Below are 19,985 nucleotides of genomic sequence, written 5' to 3'. Positions count from 1 at the left end.
TAAGTGGTTGTGATCATTTGCGTGTATGGCCACGTGGTGCATGGATTGTAGGGTATAATTTCTTCCATCGAAGATAATGTTCATAGCAATCTTCGTGACTTTCTCGTCCCAATCTCCATTATCAAGACAGACAAAGCCGAGCCATTCCGTGGCTACCAATTGACACCAAAAATATAAGAAAAGTTCTGCTTGCTGTGAGAGGCCAGGCAGTGAGCCAACCTCGCCACACAGCCAAAACCCTGCCCTGCATTCAGATAGAAAGCATATTGGAACACCTGCTGTGTGTTTTGGCAGGTACATAACATATAGGGAAACGTCTAAAAAAAGAACCATGACAATTAATTAAAAACACCTGCTATGAGAAATTCTAGTCGGCTATACAATCTGAAAAACAGTACTTAAAGTTAAAAAAGTCTGGCCTTCGCCTTTTGCGAAACCTATTTTACACAATCATATTTGATATTTATCAGTTTGATAAATAGTTCAGCCAGCCAAACAACCCCCAAAACACTAGTCCGTTTGAATCGATGGCATGCATGTAAGATGTGTCCAAAAACTTGATCCATCCCTTCAATAAAATTGAGTTTGCTGCTCAGCACTTTGCCTCACATCCAAGAATATGATTTGCTTTTGAACCAATATTAGAACTCATAATTTGCTGTCAACTTGGTGATCCTCATAACAAGAAGACTGCATCAAACCAATGGCTTGATGACATTTGCATATTTTTAAGAGATCCACAGGCAATGCATGCAAGCAAATGTGATTAAAATGATGCAGAAATAATATCACCAAAGGTGTTAAAAAATACATTTCATTGCCTGCTTGACCGCAAAGTTTCATCATCTTGCATGTATATCATTACACAAGTGAAACCATCTAGGTCCCAACACATGTACACTAGGTACTGCTTATGTACATTAACAGATGATACCCTTGAGCCAATAAACACAACATGAACAACCGCATCGCATGCTTTGAACCCCAACTCTTTCGCACTACCCCCATAAATATTAGCCTCGATGCAATTGCTTAACTGCAACAATACAAACCCGGCATGCATGGATTTGAAATTCTTGGTTACCAGTTTTAAACAGCGAGGCAATCTACGGAGTAGGTAGCAACCAGCCCATGGTCCATCCCAAGAGCAAACCTGCACCAGCCAAACCCAGTCCAAATGCAAAGACAACCACATACTTGCAGATATTATACGTCTCCTGCTTCCTACCTTTCCTCCTTGTGTTCCTATCTTTGCTTGAAGGTGTCCCCTTCAATGGCATCCATGGCAGGACAGGGAAGAGTGTTGAGATCTGATGGTCTTTCATCTTAAGCTGGAGACATAAGCTCTCTAACTGCAATATGTGTATCCACTGCTTGCATGCAAATAGATGAGAAGCTTGTCTAAACAGTAGCTTGATGATGTGGTTCTTCTCATTATAAGCTTTTTGGGCTGCCATTTCAGCTTTCCTTGCGCGGGTTTGTGAATGGCAGAGTGCTTCCAACAGCTGAGCCCGGCTTGGGTCACCTTCTGGTATCTGGTTGCTTTCTGGTGAATCATTTTTAGTTGTACAATAACCTTGGTTGCCACTGCATAGCATCATGGCATCAAGCATAATGCATATATAAGCAATAACAGAGAAGGGAAGAAGATTGATTGGTTAGAAGAACAGGTTTATTTAAGTACGTCTCTGTACAAGAGAAAACTGTTGGAGGACATACAGACACATATAAAAGATTTTCTCAATGGGAAAAAGTCACGTCTTGTAAAAGTACCAAAACTGCTATGATTTATATAGATAATTAGTCAGTCAATAAAAGCTTACAAGTTAATCTCATCAAGTTTACATATTATCATGAATCCTGAAAGAATGGAATAAATAACGTGAACCAAAAGTATATCTAATTATTCGACCACCAGTTATTGCAGGGAATCTGAACAGACAGTACATATCAAATCTTTAGATCACGCAGCACTCTGTTAATTAATCTGATAAACAAAATTTTTAATTACAGAATTCAGAAGAAGATTAATTAACAGTTAGTCAAAGATTCCACGTATGCTTCATATAGATAAGAGATGGAAAACCAACAAAGGATGGAAGTATGCACCTATCTGTAAACAACAAATATTTTGTTTAGCAGACAATCATAGCTTGGCCAAGAAACTTGACAACTATGATTGCAAAGGCCTAACAGTTATCTTTTATGCTGCACGGCGAAAAATAGCATATGTCGTATGAAATGAATCAAGATGTAATATTCAAATGAAACCATACATTTGAATTTCTCTCAGTAACAGGATATGCAAGAATCTACTTATAAACTAGAATTTATCTAAGTTCGTTCTCATGCTCTCATCTTGCCAGTCCTTGGCAAGCAAACTGAAGATAGACAAGAGCCATCTTCTTCTACCTACATATGTAGATACAGATATATTAAAGCAAAACACAAGAAATTTCTTGCTTATCAATTGCATGTGGCAATCTGATCATACTAAACAAAAGCTAAATCTAAATTAGATGCTCCTTCCTTTTGAAAAATAAGAAATAAGAAATAAGAAATTAAGCATGTGCTGTTTCCTTGAAGATGCATACAATCAATACCTGTACGGTTTTGCAGTATCGTGCAGCGAATAGCCTCCATTAGGAGACCAATTCTTATCATCCGCACTCCCAGAAGAAGAACTATTTTGTGCATAATCAAAGGGGCTGCATATGCCAGCATGCAACTTTTGACCTGATGTTGATGCAAATATCCCGTTGCTGTCTAAATTCTCAAGACAAGGAAATGGATCCCCACTAATATGCACCGTCTGGGTAGGCCTGGGAAGATCACAGTTCTCAATATGCTGCTGTGATTTTTGGGCAACAAACAAAGCCAACTCATCTTTGTCAGATATCCGCCACCAGGGCTCACTCTTGTTACCTCCTGCCCATGGTGTATTAACGTCTGAAGAAACCTTCTCTTGTTTCTTTGAACCCAACCGATCAACTGGCTTCCAATCCAGCAGCTCCTCATCCCTGTAAAGATAATCACTCATATCTACTTTACGCTTTAATGGTTGCTGCAGGCAACTGGTTACCGTCTTCATCTCTTCGACTCCAGATTCAGAACTGTGTTTCATAAAAGCTGTAGATACAATCCATGGAGACTCCAGAAAGCATTCGCTCTTTTTAAGATCAATGTCCATTGATTCACCTGGCAACGACTCTTCAATAAACTTAGATGTTGGGACTGTAGTTTCTACACTCTTCTCATCATGTTGATCTTCTAAGAAATTCAGTTGTTCGCATATGTAGTCCTTTTGGTAACCAAAGTTGGGTTGCAGCTGAAGCCACCATTTTGTGTCCGATGGAAGATTAGAATTCACGGGATTCCAGTTTAAATGCATAAAATTGGGGGCAGAATGATCTTGCACATTTGTTGCATTGCCATTGCTTGAATCATTCTGCAGCATAGATGATGATGGGCAGCAGGCTAACTTTGGAGCTCTCTTTGCATCCTCCTGGACTAGGCAACGGTTTGCAGCACGCTGCCAAGCAGCCCTTGCTTCTGCAGCTGCCATTATTCCCTCATTCTCTAAAACAGATTGTTACAGCAATTCTTTGTCAGAGAGGACAAAGCTAGTGAAATTATATTCTCAAGAAAAAGAGTGTATGAGCAATTTTGGATTTAAAGAAAAAAATCTATCAAAGAATTCTAGAGACACGGGTGCAACTAACCTTAAAAGCTGAAGCAGTAAGAACACTTCGACATTTTTTTTAATTAAAAAAAAACAAACAAAAAGCTTTTAATTTCAAATTTTAGAGGACATCACCTTAAAAGCCTACAGAAGGAACAGCTAGGAAAGTAAAACTAATAGAGCTACCAAAAGCTCCCAGCATGGAAGCTGTCTCAGGAACAAGTGTTATTCACCATTGATATAATCTAGCAAGACCCAATTATAAGTAACTATGAATTGGCAGACAGTCTGCGACATTTATAACTGAATACTAAGCCACTATTTAGGCCCAAACGAGAAACAAGAAGATGACTGAAAATCAGTTTCAAAAATGTGGTCATGTACAATATAGTAGATTTACATATTACTTATTACTACTCCTATATTTAAGCATAGGCTACATAAGAAGTTTTGATCGCCAAATAGTTGTTTATGGGTCAACAGTCATGATTGCCCAAGGGCTTTAGCACCTTGATCCAGCTGGGTCATAAATTTGTACGGATATGAATGTCGGCCCAGAAAGGGGAATGATATGTGCAAGTAGAGTACTTCATCATGGTTTTACTTAGTGCCAGCTAGCACATACTGTAACAGGCAACTACCTGCACCGGGCACTAGGTCCACATGGCCCATCATGATATAGTACTCCATATCTTCAAGCTACATGATAATTCATTTCAACCTAGTATTAGTCAACACTGATTTACATTACAATACATACTAGTATCCTACAAAAGTGGCAGTTTCTATCAAATGATATGCACATACAAAACCAAAACTTTAATGCTATTTTGATGCAAGGATGTGGTTTGAAAAGCTAATAAGGAGTATTATCTGTATGCTTGTGGCACTTATCAGAAACAATAACGCATCATCAAGGAGAAGACGTATAATGGAAGTAGAAGCACTTGCACACAGCTTAGGTGTTCAAATCATGTTTAACCATCATCATCGGTTAATGAAGATTTAAAGAAGAAAAGATTTCCTCACGTATCTAAGTGTACCTTTAGATAATTATCAACATAGATCTATATATGTTTCCATGCCAATAGCAAGGATGGTAGAGCACAGCTTAGTATATCGGGTTAGAGTATACAAGCACGGAATGCTATATTTTTGAAGATGGGTACCCATTTTCAAGATTCAAAGTGATTAATAAGTAACAGTGAAATTCTCATAAAATTTCTGTATATTGCCATTAGTACTGTTAACCTTCATTATGGTCCTACTGTACATACACCAAAGAAATGAATGAATTTGATTCCAATAAAGGAATGGGATGAAATTAAATAAGGCAGATGAAGTATAAGACCAGGCCCTTGGCCTCTTTGGAAGGTTAGCATTGAGACACAGGCTATTCAAAGCAATCAAAGGACAGAATTTGTGCTGGAAAATCGAAGCAGGGGAGGGGGCTCATGCAAGTATATATAAGTTTATATATGGACATATATTTTAGTAACCATATTCCTGATGAAAGAAATAGTACAACATTCAGTTTAATCATGCCTCTTCTTCTAAACTTAGTTTTAGAGCTTGTTGAGATAAGATGAGCCATACCTAGTGTTGTAAGAGAGAATTATGAAAATTGAAGGGAGCAAGAAGCAATGAAGTGAATTTGGTTTTAGAAGTCTCTATCACTAAGAATTACAATACTGATAAACAGTAACAAGGTTAAAATTTGATAACGCAACAATTTTGTGGACTATAGCCTAGTAAATCAATTAGTCAACATCTGTTCCAACATGGATCATAAGATTTTCACCATAAAAAAATGCTGCATCAAAAAATTGCATCATCTTGATCATGATATATCTAAGTTTCAGTACAACAAAGACTAATGCTATTACCTCACAAATGCTAGTTTGTAAGGAAATTCAAAGTGCAGTCATAGTCTCCTGACTCAATTTTGCTCATGTGCATCATAGTAGGAACAAACACGATAGTAATGGATAAGATACAGTACCACATTGCAAAGGTACTATCTTTCCATAAACCCCTTCAATTTGTATGATGCAGCATTTTTTTATGGTGACATCCAAAAAAACTCATTTTAAAAAATTGCATCAACATATTGACTTTCAGGAGGCCCATTCTGAAGACTCAGCAGTAAGTCAGATAAGGGAGGCAATAGCCATACTAAATTCATAAAATGAACCTTTATCGACTACTATGACCATTTGATCCGCCCATGGATGACATACCAAGGAAGATAGTCGGTTGAGCAAGAAGCTAGCTGCTTATGATTTTGTATGATCAAGCATGCACATGTAAAAAAGATAGTTTGTGCCTTTAATTATTACGCAATTTAACTTGAGCATCATATAGAAATTTTTCAGTTCCACCCTTGAGTTAGAAAGAAGATGAATTGGTCAATACAATTGCTTCTGCACTTGAAGCTTCTTATGAAATATGGCCTTTTTATAGTTTTCTGCCATTATGGAGCTTTCTTTTAGCCATGCATCTCTGAATTTATAGAACAAAGCATCCAGCAAAAGAAAAAACCTGACACATCAACAAGGAGACAAATGGAACTTAAAAAACAATATGACAAACCAACACACGATGCTTGCCTCTTTAAAGCATGCATCCATTTCTTTGGTTGGTGCATTAGAGTGACTGCAAAACTATCTGCTAATACTAGATTGATTGGACAAGGCTTCTTCTTAGCAAATATGGAAGCTTATGCTTACGCCTTCTTGACAAGTATATGATTTATTAACCACACTAACACTATTACTATAGACACAATAGCTGAAATAAGAAAATTCTATGCCGAAAAAATAAAATGCACCCCAATCCTCTATGTATATTCAAACATTTGTCAAGAGATACCAAAATGGCCACTTCTCCAAATCCTCAGTGCTCATAAAACCATGTATGATTCAATACTTGCCGTTTTTCTCTTCAAAGCAGGGCAAAAAAAGAAAGCAGCCAACTGCCAGTACCGAACGAGTGGCGAAACAGGGGAAAATGCAGAACTTTACTCTTCCCAGCCGCCACCTCTACCTTATGCAATAAATAACCATGGCACAGAGTTCTTTTAACACTCCCCTGGTAATCTATTAATTTAACCAAGAGGCCACGGCTGCATTCCCCATCAATATAACTATGACCCAAAAGATGTTTACAAATCCAAAATATCTAATTCGGGCCGGACCAAAAAAAAAAAAAAAATCTAAAGCACGCAATATCTTAAGTCACAATTAGTCAAACATACTCAAATCTTCTGACACAAAAATAAAAATAAAAGAACCCCTCCAACTCCTAACACAGTCACTGATGATAAGCACCATCTACAATTTAAAAATTATTTAAAATTCGCACAAATCCACCAATAAACTAAACACGACCTACCGGAAAAGAAAAACACACAACCCGGAACCTCAAAAAAAAAAAGAAAAAACAACAACAGAACAGAAGCCCAACTCACAAAACCCCGAATAGAACTCGAAAAAGAAAACAGCAAATCGAATTTAACTCCAGAATTCAGCAATCCGGGATCGAGACGAAAAGATATACCTCATAAACGAAGAAACTGGGAGACAGGAGCGCTGGACTCTCTAAGATGAGATCTAAAACCGAATCTAATCAAGGCGAGGAAAAAAAAAATGACGCTAGTTTGCGCTCGCTCTCTCTCTCTTCTCTCCAATCGTTTTTTTCCCCAAACTTTTTATCTTTCGAATTCTTATCATTCTATATTACCTTCTCCCACTTCCACTAATTTCGAAGTTAGACATCCAAAAAGACCCTGACTAACTAAGAGAATTCCCAAGTACCCGTCCCTTTTTAATCCCCATCCATCTCTCTCGGCTATGCCCGTCGATTTGGGGTCCCCTCTATAAACCCCACAGATAGCCGTGGCTCCAACCAACGATGGGTAAAAAGACTCTGATTGGATCGCTCCCCATTCGAAAAGGGTCTTTTGGACATCCTCATCGTTGCTCTATTTTTTTTTCTCTCAACTCTATGGTCTGCATTCATATAAGTACAGGGTAGCCGTTGTACCCAAAAAAAAAAAAAAAAAAATATTTGTACAAAATATAATATAACGAAGGGAGAAAAAAAAAATGATGTCGATTGTAATTATATGAAAATCCCGGGGCGTTAATCGCGAGCCTCTAGATAACTTTGAGGTATTCTTTTTTTAAATTGGGGATAAATGGGCAGTTATTACTTATTATCGTTAATTAATTAATTACGTAAAAGTAGGGGATAAGGAGGAGGTACGGACATGGGTTCCCACGTGTCCCAAGACTGCGCGAGGGATCTGTCGCCGGTGCAATCGTGCGCTGCTACACGGAAACCGCGTGTGCCGTCAATCGAAGGAAATCACTTTGGAGATTTATATTTTTCCGGTAAAAAAACAAAAGTTGTGCGGGGTCTCTGGATCCAGTCACCGCCTGATGTTGAGAAATTATTGTCTACTGCGCGCACCAATATAACCGTACAAGCAGCCAACCATGACCGTTGATTTTTATGATGATGCATTAAGATGCACGTAGGTTTCCAGAAACCAGCCGCTCTTATTGGCTGCATGTACGGCTACGTTGTGTACCTCTGACCATGTGTCAGCTCCGGACGCGTCTCATAGTTGATCGCAGTGCGCGGTCGTGCCGGAAGGCCACGTGGAATGTTTGCAAATCGCAAGGCCTCGGACTTCTCGCCTTAACGCCGTTAACTATTTCTTGTTAATTGAATAAAAAATCGCTCGGTGGGAACTTGTACCAAACTTGGCTGAAAAGTGAGCAAAAGAATCACCGCTGTTCTCCGTGTCATCCAAATCACAGGTAGGTACGCCAGAACACTCGCAATAGCGATCTAACATTCTCTTTGTTATGGAAATTATCCCTTTTTGTTTTTTTTTTAAATTTTGCAGATTTTTTCATCTATATTATTTGTGAGGGCAAATTTCCAATCGATTGATCAATGAATTTTAGTTGCGCGGCCATGGAAATTTTCCAGAGAGGAGTAGAAATATTTTGATTGGATTGTTCTTTCTGCTAAAAAAAAAGACTTCTTGGAAGGGCATGATGGTGTGCACCAGTTTTCTATATAAAAAACAAAGAGGGTACTCTGCTATTATAGGAGATACGAGGAGGAGAAGAAAGACCCAAAGAGGAAGAAAATTTTGGATCATCGTAGCTGGTGAGTTTGCTGTCACCGGTGCCGGACTAGCTGCCGGCGATGTGGACGTGAAGAGGACAGTTGTGGAGCTCGTCGTTTACCCACCCAACCTGACCGATCTCAGTTTCCCGTAATCAGGGCTTTTATTTTCCTTTTCCGCGTAATGGAGACGCGTCCGCCGGCTCCTCCGAAATCCAAAGGACATGGCTCTTTAGATAAGGTGACGTGGGGCGTTTATTTATTGACACGCTTCCAGCCTATATGCATGTCTCCTCTCCGCTTGTCTTCTAATCATTTGTCAATCCTATTTAGGTGAAGGTTTCGGCTTATAGTTTTCAAACTATTTAAACATTAATCCATGTTTCTCTCAAAAAGGATGCCTTATAATAGGTTCGAGCCATAAAAAATATTGACTAGACAAATCTCCCGTGTGGGATTCAGTTAATTATTGGGCTAGCTTATGTTTCTTTTGCCACAAATTTGGACTGTAATTAATAGCAGTTTCCCTATGATTTCTCCCTATAATGGTGTAAGGGTGACAGGTCTGGGCACCAAGATCAGAATACATTGTATGCAAATCTTGTGCAGAAAGTAGGTCAAGTTTGCCCGGTCTAGCCGTTTAAGCCTTTTAGTTTACGAAGAAAAAGATTAAACAATAAAGAAAATCTGAAATCTGGAGTAATGAATCTTCTGCCTGCCATTTATACTAAATAGTGGCAGTTTCAGAACCAAAATAATTATGACGGTAACCAGAAGCGATAGAGGATCTGAAGCCAAATTTGACGGAAAAATCTCTCCGTTCCTTTCGGCTCTCTTTTCATTCCTACGCCTATTTTTACTACTTCGGCTTTCAAATGGACTGTTCGTAGATGTTGCTTCTTGTCTCCCGGCAAAGGGAGTTGGAGAGAGACACAAGTGGGGAACCTGGGAAACCAGGGCCACGAGTGATTAAATCTATGCGTTCACTTTGTTATTACTTGGCCATTATGATTCGATTTGACGTAAAACCCAGGAAACAATGGGCTTCAGCTCCGCAGTCCGGACACAGAACGGATTACGGCACGTCGATTGATTTGGAATCTGGAAACTTGGTTGGCAAACACAATTATCGCAAGCTGGATGAATAAGCGGACATGGATATGTACTTGATTCAATTTCAAATCAGACGTACTGAATGGAATACTTTCCAAGTGCCCAGATATGTGTTCTTCGGTCTTCATCGCAGGTAGAGTCTTCAGACTCAGTTTCATAACATCACCCGCACTAATAGAGTTATATACCAAACTTTCTCTGGTACATAGCCACCGGACCATAAATTTCAACATCGTGAGCTAAGCAGTACACACGTTTCAACATCGAAATTATTTTCCAAGGAGAGAGGGTGTTATAAGAAATCGAAATCAGGAGGCCAATGGATTTAACCATAGGGCTTGAAGCAACGGTGCAAGTGCAAGTGAGCATGATTTGATTTACGTTTACAGTGACGCACTGAAATCATGAGGACTATAGAAGAAATGGACCATAGCACTAACTTTTCTGCTGCTCAGAACGGCAAGCTTGGCCAGGGAAAAGCAAATGAATGGCCCGATGAATGTCTAAGCTTTGAGCCGCAGCAACAACATACTGCTGATCCTTTATTTAGAGACCCAAATCAAATGTAGGTGCTTCGTCCACATCAAGGCACATACTTGTCGAGCACTGACACTCGGAATTCTTAGTTGTCGCATTTAGAGATTCTGATTCGTCCAACAAGGGGACCCTTCCAAGCCTCCCATCTGCTTTGTTCTCGGTACAGATCTGCACCAAAAAATAATTATGTGAACTGAGTCCGTACAGGTAAAACAGTTTCAAATGTCTCAGGTTCTAAGGTTCTGATCTCCAGAAAACTAAACTATTTTCTTTTGCTCCTCTCATTTGTAAAGTTTACAGCAGATGCCTATTAAATCATTGGAAGAATGAACTGTTTTTATATCGAACATCAAAACAGACAAGTCACTTGTCACAGGAAACAAGAAATGTAGAAGGTTCAAACTCTCAAACCTGATCGGTACTTTCATATTTCACGCTATAGACACCCAAGATGCCAGTACCACTCGTTCCTGTAGAAGAATTGATCTTGGCTGTTAGAATAAAATTAGAGGAATTGGAGACTGAACGTTAAATATATTCACCTGGAGGTCCTGGACTCCTATCATTATCAGCACTACTATTATCAGACACATTTCCTTGACTCATCCTGAACGAAGTGCAAGCATTAGCATCTGAGACTCTGGATCCTGCAGTGGAAACTGTCATGCCCGCATAACTTTTCTCAGTAGACTCCATAACCATTATGGTTGCTGAAGTTTCTGGTGCCACTTGCCTGTATCAAAATCATTGACGCATGAGTTTGAACATCGTGGACAGACACCCAAAACATAATAGTTCTAATGTCTAAGGCAGAAGCAACATCATCCTTGAAACAGGAACAAAACATTATCGAAAATAGATGGAAAATATAAAAGACCAAATGTAAATTCAATGAAATATATTCATGATATTCTTTGGGCATGTTTGGTGTTACTTAAAAGTAATTTTGCAATTTTTAAAGCAAAAAATGCTCGGTAATGATCACAGAAAAATGCTTCTATGGAAAAAGAAAAAGTCAAAAAAAAAAAAAAAACTTTAGAAGAAGCTAGGTGACATAGCCCCAGCACCATAGTTGACCATCTAGGTTTAGGCACACAAGGAAAACCACACAATACCACCAAAATATTCACATTAAGTAGTTATAAATATATCGATCCTTTTCCCTCAATGATCAACAAGCATAAGTTCTTCAGGAATGAAAACCCAAACATTTGGTTTTCTGTATTAAGACATGTTTGGATGTTAGATGATCAGAAGTTACAAGAATCATATATTTCACTACTGCATGACATCAATCCTAATTTATAATAACTTGAAAATATAGAAGGCATACCCAGATAACTGATTGCAAGTAGATGAACAACCATCTGATGGCAATTTCTCTTCACTATCAATGTCTGCCGCAATGATAATGCTCGAAGTATGAACTTCCTGAGAAGCTTCAAAATCTACGAAGGGACTTCCTGACGTAGAGGTTTGAGCAGCACCTCCAGCAGAGTCATAGTCACGTTTGTCACCAACAGTTTCCCTCAAAAAATTCATCCCTGGCACACTAAGCTCCTTGGTATGACTTTGTACATCCAATAAGGTGCAGTCTGAAGATGGTGATGAATGAGCTTGATCTACTGGCAGCTTTCTTTGGCCGACATTCTCTTTTGGCAATGGCTTTTGAAGAATAGATAGAATTTGGCAGGCTGGAAAAGGAACAGGAGTCACCAAAAAAACTATAACTTTATGCAAGGAGATCACATCTATAAGAGAACTAAAGAATGGTTCGCACTGCAAATATGCAACCATCAAATTCCTCCAATAGGAACCACAAATCCTTTATAACTAGCGAAGATAGGGTCACTGATGCATACTTAGATAGTAACAATAGATAATATTATGCCTGAACCACATGTCAAATCAGTAACATTTCAATGAAGATGTTGCTAATATAAAAAGAAGCATCAAGGCAAAACGAACCATCACGCAATGGCTCATCATTTAGCAGCCTTCCACAGCTCGTAGACTTCCCAATATTTGAGCCACTAGAACCTATAACTTGCTCTGAATGACCCTTCTGTAAATCTTCTGTACATTAAAGCACTTTGATTATCAGGATGAATAACACTAAAATCATATCCAATAATGGACATCATCCAAAAGTTGCATCTAGTAAGGAAAAACGAACCAGTAGGCAGCATCATGCCACTAAGATTTTCCGTATTAGTTGTGAATTTGCTGTCATTAGAGCAGCTAGAACATGCAACTTGCACTGAAGGAACCTGATGGAGACCTTCTGCACATCAGGAAATATTTGAGTCATACCATCTGGGAAAAAAGCTTTAATAATAAAGATCTGCAGACATTTTTCATCAAGCCTTTCCTCATGAAACATAACCAGTGGAACTTCTTGCATGTTGTATCGATTTTATTGAAAAACAGTCAATTAAAACAAGAGCTCACGTGTGGATATATAGAAAAAAAATGTACCTTCCAGGGAAGTTAGTGGCTCACAAACTTCAACCAGATAGTTGGACAACCCAATCTTGTTGCCTTTTTCCACATTTTCAGCTGACCTGAGGAACTTGCTGCTCAGTACTGCACCATCTTCATCCAATAAGAAAATCTGAGGACATATGAGAATTTGCACAAAACTTTATGAGCTACACTTGGGCCCTTTAGTACTGATTGTAACTAGAATCTAGATAACAAATAGACCTTGAGCATTTTAATATTTATTTAATGTTTAAATGCAAAAGAGTGAGCTTGTTGAAAGAATTTTAGTAAAGATAATTGAAAGATATCAACTAACCTGATTGTTATGAGAACCGCATAGTGCAAGTCGCAATATGCCATCATGATATCTTTTTGCCTTTTGAGTAATTTGTGTGGTATATAAGACATTCCATTCTATATAGGAATAACGGGATTATAGGTGAGTAGGAAAAAACAAAATGCATGGAAGGGAACAAAAAAGGCATATAAGTTTAAATACTTCTATGAAAACTTTAAGCTTTTTTAGGTGGTTATCTAATAATGCAAAATTACCGTCAAACCTGATCGTTGCTGGAAATTAGATATAACGATGAGTCATATAATAAAATTTCTCCTAAGGAGTCATATAATAAAATTTTCCCTTACTTTTTTATCTATTAAGGACTATACTCATCATCTGTTCCCTATACTGAACTACATGGAGCTTGGGAAGCTATTGTGCTGGTAATTTCCAAATTTGGAAATTGGAGATCCTTGCTTCATTCTTGAAGGAGATTTTCTGACTGTCATTCCATGGTTAAAGAAGAGATCCAATTCTACCTCAGTATTTCCTTTGCTTAAACAGATCTTCCTGTTAACATCCTCGCTTCGGAACTTCACTGTACATCATGTTCTGAGACAAGGTAACACTTCTGTGGATTGGTTAGCTGGTACAGGGAGGACATTTGAAATTTCTGATGGATCTCATATTCACCCGGAATTGGCCTTGCTGCTGGAAGCTGATGCAAGAGGAATGTGCTATCTTCGCCCTTCTTATAAATACACTTGTTATCCTGTCTTTTTTGTTTGTTTGTTTGGTTACATTCTTAGCTGTTTCTATACATGTTGCCAAAAAAAGGGGACTACACTCATGACAATTATAAATGCTTCATACTCTACAAAACCAGAAATTTTAAAATTGTGACATGGGAAAGAATTCCAAATTAGAAACTTTAAACAAATCAAAGAGATACCATTTGGAAAGAATAATTTGCTGTCATGTGAATGGAGAGCAGGTCTAGAGATGGATGTGTAAATATCATAATGCAGGATAAAGGAATGGTTTCAGAATAGGATATGTACCTTACATGTCATTATCAACTCATGTAGTGACAAAACTGCTTACTTATACTTAAGTAGGATATTCCAGTAATGATTAATCATACGCAGTAGGGTACAGGCTAAAATGACATTGAGGTCATTTCGGCAAGCACAAATAGAATGTGGACAGAGAAAGGTATTTTTCTTTTCTTTTCTTCGAGAGCTCAAAGAAAGGTATTTTTCAACTATCACTTTTTAAAGATATAATACGAAAGTAACCATCGTTCTCTAAATATTTTCTTCAAAGTCACTGATGATCAAAAAAAAAATCTTTTAGCAGGCACGAACCAGTATGTGCATGTATCTATCTTAATATTTATAAAGTTGGACTAAAATCCCGGAAAATAAAAGGCATTTTGAAGTAGTCTATACCACAAACGAGAAGGGTTTCATAAGCATATTGAATATTGGTCTTTTCTGAACGTATATAAAATGTTGTGCATCTTTCCTTGGCAGGGTGTGAGTCTGAGAGACTACTCAGCATGATATAATATGGTAGAGCATACCATGCCGAGCACTAACTGGTACAGGCATGATACCTGTTACCAGAAGCAGATAATTTCATTTGTCACTTGTCCTCTTTTGACATAAATAAGATCTGCAATATTTGCAAGGAACCATATAAAACCTTTTCCCTTTCTGTAGTATCATTTGCAAAATCATGGGAATACGTGCATCCATATGCCAACTTCGCTTTCTGTAGTATCATTTGCAAAATCATGGGAATATGTGCATCCATATGCCAACTTCGCTTTCTGTAGTATCATTTGCAAAATCATGGGAATACGTGCATCCATATGCCAACTTCGCTTTCTACTTGGCTTGGAAACTAAAAGAAACTGATTCTTGAAAATGTAAATAAGGCTAAATCACAATTATAGAACATAAAATCTAAATAACATGTACCTGCAAAATATTGAAAATAAATAAAATGATATTAATGGTATTGTAGGCAATAAAAAGCAAAATGTTGTATTAACCTTTTAATGGTGTATGTGTTGTATTTGGACGGGTTTGTGGTGCTCCAGAGCTACCAAATTCAGTCTTTGTGCTCACTGGATCAGGAAAAGCATTAAACGATGCTAGATTAAATACGCAATTACTGAAGAATTAAATATAAAATCAAGCCATGATGAACTAGTTAGTGCAAGGTTGTTTTCTACTTGACAAGAAAAGAAAGAAAGCTGGAACTTGAGTAGCATAATAGCCAGGTAGCATGTAAAAATTTAGAAAAGAAGAGCTGGGAAGGAATTCATAGCTGACCAACTGCATGCAATATATCCACAAGCTACACAAGACTGACCTGTAATGCTTCTTGGTACGGCAACTGAATGTTTCTGCGGTGGTCTACCATCCGATGTGTTTTTCTTGTTATCTGAGGATAAAGATACTTCAGTATAAGAACTGAAACATTTGACAGAAATCACCTATTTTAATGCATCAAATAGTTAAATGTGGCAGAACCTCTGACCTCTGATGCTGCAATTTATCGCATTTAAAACTTTATTCGGTCGTTTACTCTGCAACATGCTTTTTCTGTTTTCTATAACAAAGGCACTTTACCATGAGTAAGAGCCTAAACTAGTCTGCATCAATATGTTGAATGTACTAAAGTTTTGCATAAGGGAACTCAGTGTCTATGAGTATAATGAGAAGAAACAATAAATAATCCTACCATTTTGTCCCTGCAGGCCAGCCATTTCATTTAATTTCTTATCTGTTCTGCTGATATTTAAATTTGTAAGAGGTTTGTGATTTGCTTCGGGATCTCCAATATCAACAAGATGGGCTTCCATGGTCAGCGTTCTGCCACATTCAACCACCTCACCTTTCTTGAAAAACCTGCTATCTATGAGTTTCTCACTGTCATCATACAACATTACCTAAGCATATACAGAAACAAGATAGATTAGTAAAGAATACAATCAAAATGGAAAATTCTGACCTATCTGATACAAAATTATAATAAGGAACCAAGACTAAACAGATAAATTAACCAATATAATCAGAGATAAACAAATGGTAAACCCACAATTTTTAACCGAGATATATTGATAGCCATAAATATAATAATTAGTCTCTGGTCTCTGGCCATATGTCATTGGTCAAATTAATCAATCCAGCTTCACCACATGTTTGAGGATTCTCAAATCTCCATGGCTTTATCCAGGTATCTTTTAGAACCAAAACAATAAGGAAATTTAAGTTATGTGATTCAAACAGGAGAGCAAAGCATCTTTTGTAGTGCTTTGTCCGATAAGAATGATTGAGCAGTAAGTGAAAAATAAAAAGAAAAATATAGTTCTTTGTGAGACCTTCGAAGGGTATGTTTTAATTAGAAAAGAAAGGCTAATGAAGTTTCAAGCTTAAGCATCTTAATGGCCATACGAAATACACCTATTCAAACTCCCTCATTTCAATCATGAGTAGATTTCCTATACAAATTCCTCTCCTTTTTAAACCTGAAGTGTTGGGTACATACTACAGATATGGTTCTCCCTTAAGAAAAAGCATACCACATTTCTTGCAATTTATCAATGACCACACTTGAAACAACCCAAACTCAACTGTTCTTTTTGGCCAATTCACAAGTCATGTATATGGTCATTCTACTCACTCATACACCGTTATTAACTAAGTCATTTTATTTTCATAGAAATTTCTGTTCTTCTGCAGCAAAGTAATTTCATTCTGCTTGGAGCAGTTGTTTTTTTTATTGCCCAATAATAGCACAAAAAAAGGTAATCATATAATACTGCATTGTCTAAATATGTAGTGCCAAAGGATCAGAACAGACAAAAATTTTACATTGTGCCTAAAACTAACTAGCTTTGTACCAAAACCTAAGTCATTAGAAAATATTTGCACCAAAATTCTTTTTTTTCCCATGGGGGTTTGAGGATCTAGATGTTTTACCTTGTTACCTGAAGCACTTTGCTCCAATACCCCGTCCTGATAAACTTTTCTCTTCTGCTTCATGTGCTTCGTATAGGTTACAGTCCATCTCTTTGTGCAAGTCATGTCCTAGACTGCAACCTGCTCACATCAGATCATCTTTACAATGCACACAATCTAAGCTACAAAAGAAGTAAATAGGAATAAAAACATATGCAAACAGTTTAAGAAGTAGCTTGTCTTCCAGTACTGGATCTATAGGACTAAAACCTCCAAAACATTTTGCTAAGAATGATAAATGCTAGTAACAAATGAAAAATTATCAGGATGGGATGTGGCACAAGCTTTTCAAGGATGTAGGTCATAATTCCCTTTAAGTTGGGTTCTCCAATTTACAGGCAGTTTTCTAGAGATCTGATGAGAGCTATAAAGAGCAGTGAATAGACTTTGTTATAGATCATGGGCATATAGGCAATCAGAGCAAAGGAATTGTCCAACAAAAACAGTAGCCTAGGAGGGAGGCTTCAAAAGAGAGGCCTCTGATGGCAGAGTTCAGGGGTTCTAGGTAGATGCACTGTCAAAAGTCAGAGCATAAGGAGAACATAAAATATATAGTGGTGTCCGTGGAGATCTCCAAGTTGTATTATCTATGAAAAAAGAAAGAAAGAAAGAAAAACAATGTTGAGGACGAGCTACTGGACTCTGGAAGATTCTTGGGATATTAGAATACTCCAATAACAAGGATCAAAGTGCCAACTGCACCTGTCGACAGACCGGCACGTACAATGCCAAGACTAGACTGGCATGACACACCCGAATGCCCATGCACATCGACACTAGCATTGCATGGCACTGGATGTTCGTTCCAATGCCAAACTGGCATGGCACTAGCACACAGCACTTAAAATGTTACTCCATGAACCATGTAGTTTGGAAAGAATGTAATGCAAGATCTTCAAGGAAGAACAAGCAACCCTCAACACAAATCAAGTGCTCAGCATTGTGAGATCTTATGCTAACTATTAAGCAACCCTCGTTGGTCAACAATAGAATAATTGATTACAATTTTGTTGTTATACTCAGCTCATGATCTACTTCCCTCTACGCACCATGAATGGTGATTGAAGTAGATACCAACATAACCAGAGTATCCATCCCCTGCAAAGCCCTGTCTTTTCCCTGGGACAGGTAAACTAACAGTTGGATACAAAACTTTTTTTATTAAAAAAGCTAGTCCTGTATCAGCAATCCCATTGTGATATTGCAAACCTCCACAGGTCACCAGTTCCCCGAACCCATGCAAGTATATCCATTTATTCAATTCCCTTCCATTACAATGATTTTTTAAGACATTCAAAAAGGAAGACTTCATATAAACCTTCTCTTCATCATATAACCTGCGAAATAAACTCCTTCTCACGCCATGAATCTTAAATTATTCACCAAAGCTAATGAGAGAGACGTGATTCCTCGTATAACTTCTAAATAATTGAACCGGCGCACCAGCAAGCACGCATGAGAAAGAGCAACTCCTCTCAACGAGGAGCAAGAAAGCAATCTCAACTCACAAATTCTCACACCCATTAGGGTTTCTCATACCAAATCAGGAAAGCTAATGACACGAATTCGAGGAATCGAAAGGCCTTCAGATCTCAATCGGAAATGCGGTCCTCGAGAACACAAATCTGAGCATTCTCCGAACGAAGAACTCGTAGGGATCGGGGCCCTTCTAAAAGTAGAGAACCGATTTCAGTTCATATCGACAAGAATCAACAACAACTCAAGAATTCGGGGGAAAAGAGGAAAAAAAAAGAAAATTACAAATGAAAGTTCGAGGAAGACGAAATTAGGGTTTCCTGAAACAAAAATCGAAGTGGAGTTGAGGATCGAACCAGCTGCCGCGTTTGGATGCAGTCCTCTTTTCCCGGTGATCGCCGCCTCAGAGAGGAAGAGAGACGACGGCTGAGATATCTAAGAACCCAATAATCCCGCTCCACTGAGCGCGAACTCAAATTTGTTTCTTAGCCCGCGCTATGACGTTCTAGTCGCCGTAACGTTTCGGATGATATGCTATTTCTTTTTTGGGTTTTTTTTTTAATAGGAACAGTGGAACACCTTCTAAAAATTTAAATTTACATAAATACCTTCTAAAAATTTATATTTATTTTTATACTCTCATAAAATACTATTTTTATACAAATATCCCAAACAAAATGGTTTTTCTAACACTATTAATAGAAATCATATTTATTTTAATTAAAAATAAATAAAATTTTGAAATTATTTTTTTGTCTTCTATCGTAATTGTCTTATAAATATTTCTTTTTACGCATCTACCCATTAGAAGTATTTTAATCATTTTAATTTGAAATCGTTAATTTTTTAACTGCATTCGATGGTGTGGTTACATATGCAAAAACAAGAATAAAATAAAGACAAAATAGCAAAATAAGTTTTGATGAGGATATACGTGCAAATATCATTTCTTAAAAAGTATTCATGTAAAATTTGATATTGATGAGGATATTCATGCCAAAAAAAAAAATTCAAGAAAACGAGCCAGCAATAAAAATTTTACGTGTGGAAACTAAAAGCGGTTTTATTAAGTATACCTATTTTAGAAAGAGTTTGAAAATTTTTAGAGAGAGAGAGAGAGAAATAGTGCATGAGCAAAAAATGAGTGTACAATCATCAAACTTAAAAAAAAAATACAGAAAAAAAAAATTCTAATCATACCAAAGATTACGTCCATTCATGGTTCCTTTCACATATA

General features: G+C 37.6%; 2 protein-coding genes across 5 annotated transcripts; both read right to left on the bottom strand.

Annotated features, from left to right (window-relative positions):
• Positions 1 to 798: 798 nt before the first annotated feature.
• Positions 799 to 7,533, bottom strand: LOC103719022 (uncharacterized). Its single transcript, XM_017846355.5, has 3 exons — positions 7,241 to 7,533; positions 2,604 to 3,579; positions 799 to 1,587 (listed from the first exon to the last, which is right to left on the bottom strand). The coding sequence occupies exons 2-3, from the start codon at positions 3,563 to 3,565 to the stop codon at positions 1,107 to 1,109; spliced, it is 1,443 nt and encodes a 480-aa protein (XP_017701844.3). The 5' UTR covers positions 3,566 to 3,579; positions 7,241 to 7,533; the 3' UTR covers positions 799 to 1,106.
• A 2,591-nt stretch (positions 7,534 to 10,124) lies between these two features.
• LOC103721443 (uncharacterized) lies at positions 10,125 to 19,259 on the bottom strand. 4 transcript variants are annotated; one of them, XM_017846116.5, is made up of 14 exons: positions 19,105 to 19,259; positions 17,234 to 17,353; positions 15,993 to 16,200; positions 15,789 to 15,860; positions 15,621 to 15,692; positions 15,298 to 15,372; positions 13,275 to 13,372; positions 12,953 to 13,088; positions 12,651 to 12,758; positions 12,443 to 12,550; positions 11,808 to 12,168; positions 11,017 to 11,207; positions 10,886 to 10,944; positions 10,125 to 10,642 (listed from the first exon to the last, which is right to left on the bottom strand). In XM_017846116.5, exons 2-14 carry the CDS (start codon positions 17,336 to 17,338, stop codon positions 10,484 to 10,486), a joined length of 1,752 nt encoding a protein of 583 aa, XP_017701605.3. In that variant the 5' UTR covers positions 17,339 to 17,353; positions 19,105 to 19,259; the 3' UTR covers positions 10,125 to 10,483. The 4 variants fall into 4 exon arrangements, with proteins under 4 accessions (XP_017701605.3, XP_038987153.2, XP_038987152.2 ...); XM_039131225.3 differs by having other exon boundaries at positions 12,443 to 12,547; positions 19,105 to 19,250; XM_039131224.3 differs by having other exon boundaries at positions 12,651 to 12,755; positions 19,105 to 19,250.
• Between the last annotated feature and the right edge of the window lie 726 nt (positions 19,260 to 19,985).

Source organism: Phoenix dactylifera, chromosome 9 (genome assembly GCF_051530095.1).
Source record: "Phoenix dactylifera cultivar Ajwa chromosome 9, Ajwa_hap1_PhDact_Kaust_v1.1, whole genome shotgun sequence".
In the NCBI taxonomy this organism is placed as follows: Eukaryota; Viridiplantae; Streptophyta; class Magnoliopsida; order Arecales; family Arecaceae; genus Phoenix; species Phoenix dactylifera.
Note: the sequence above shows the minus strand (reverse complement) of the source record. Positions and strands in the feature narration are given on the sequence as shown.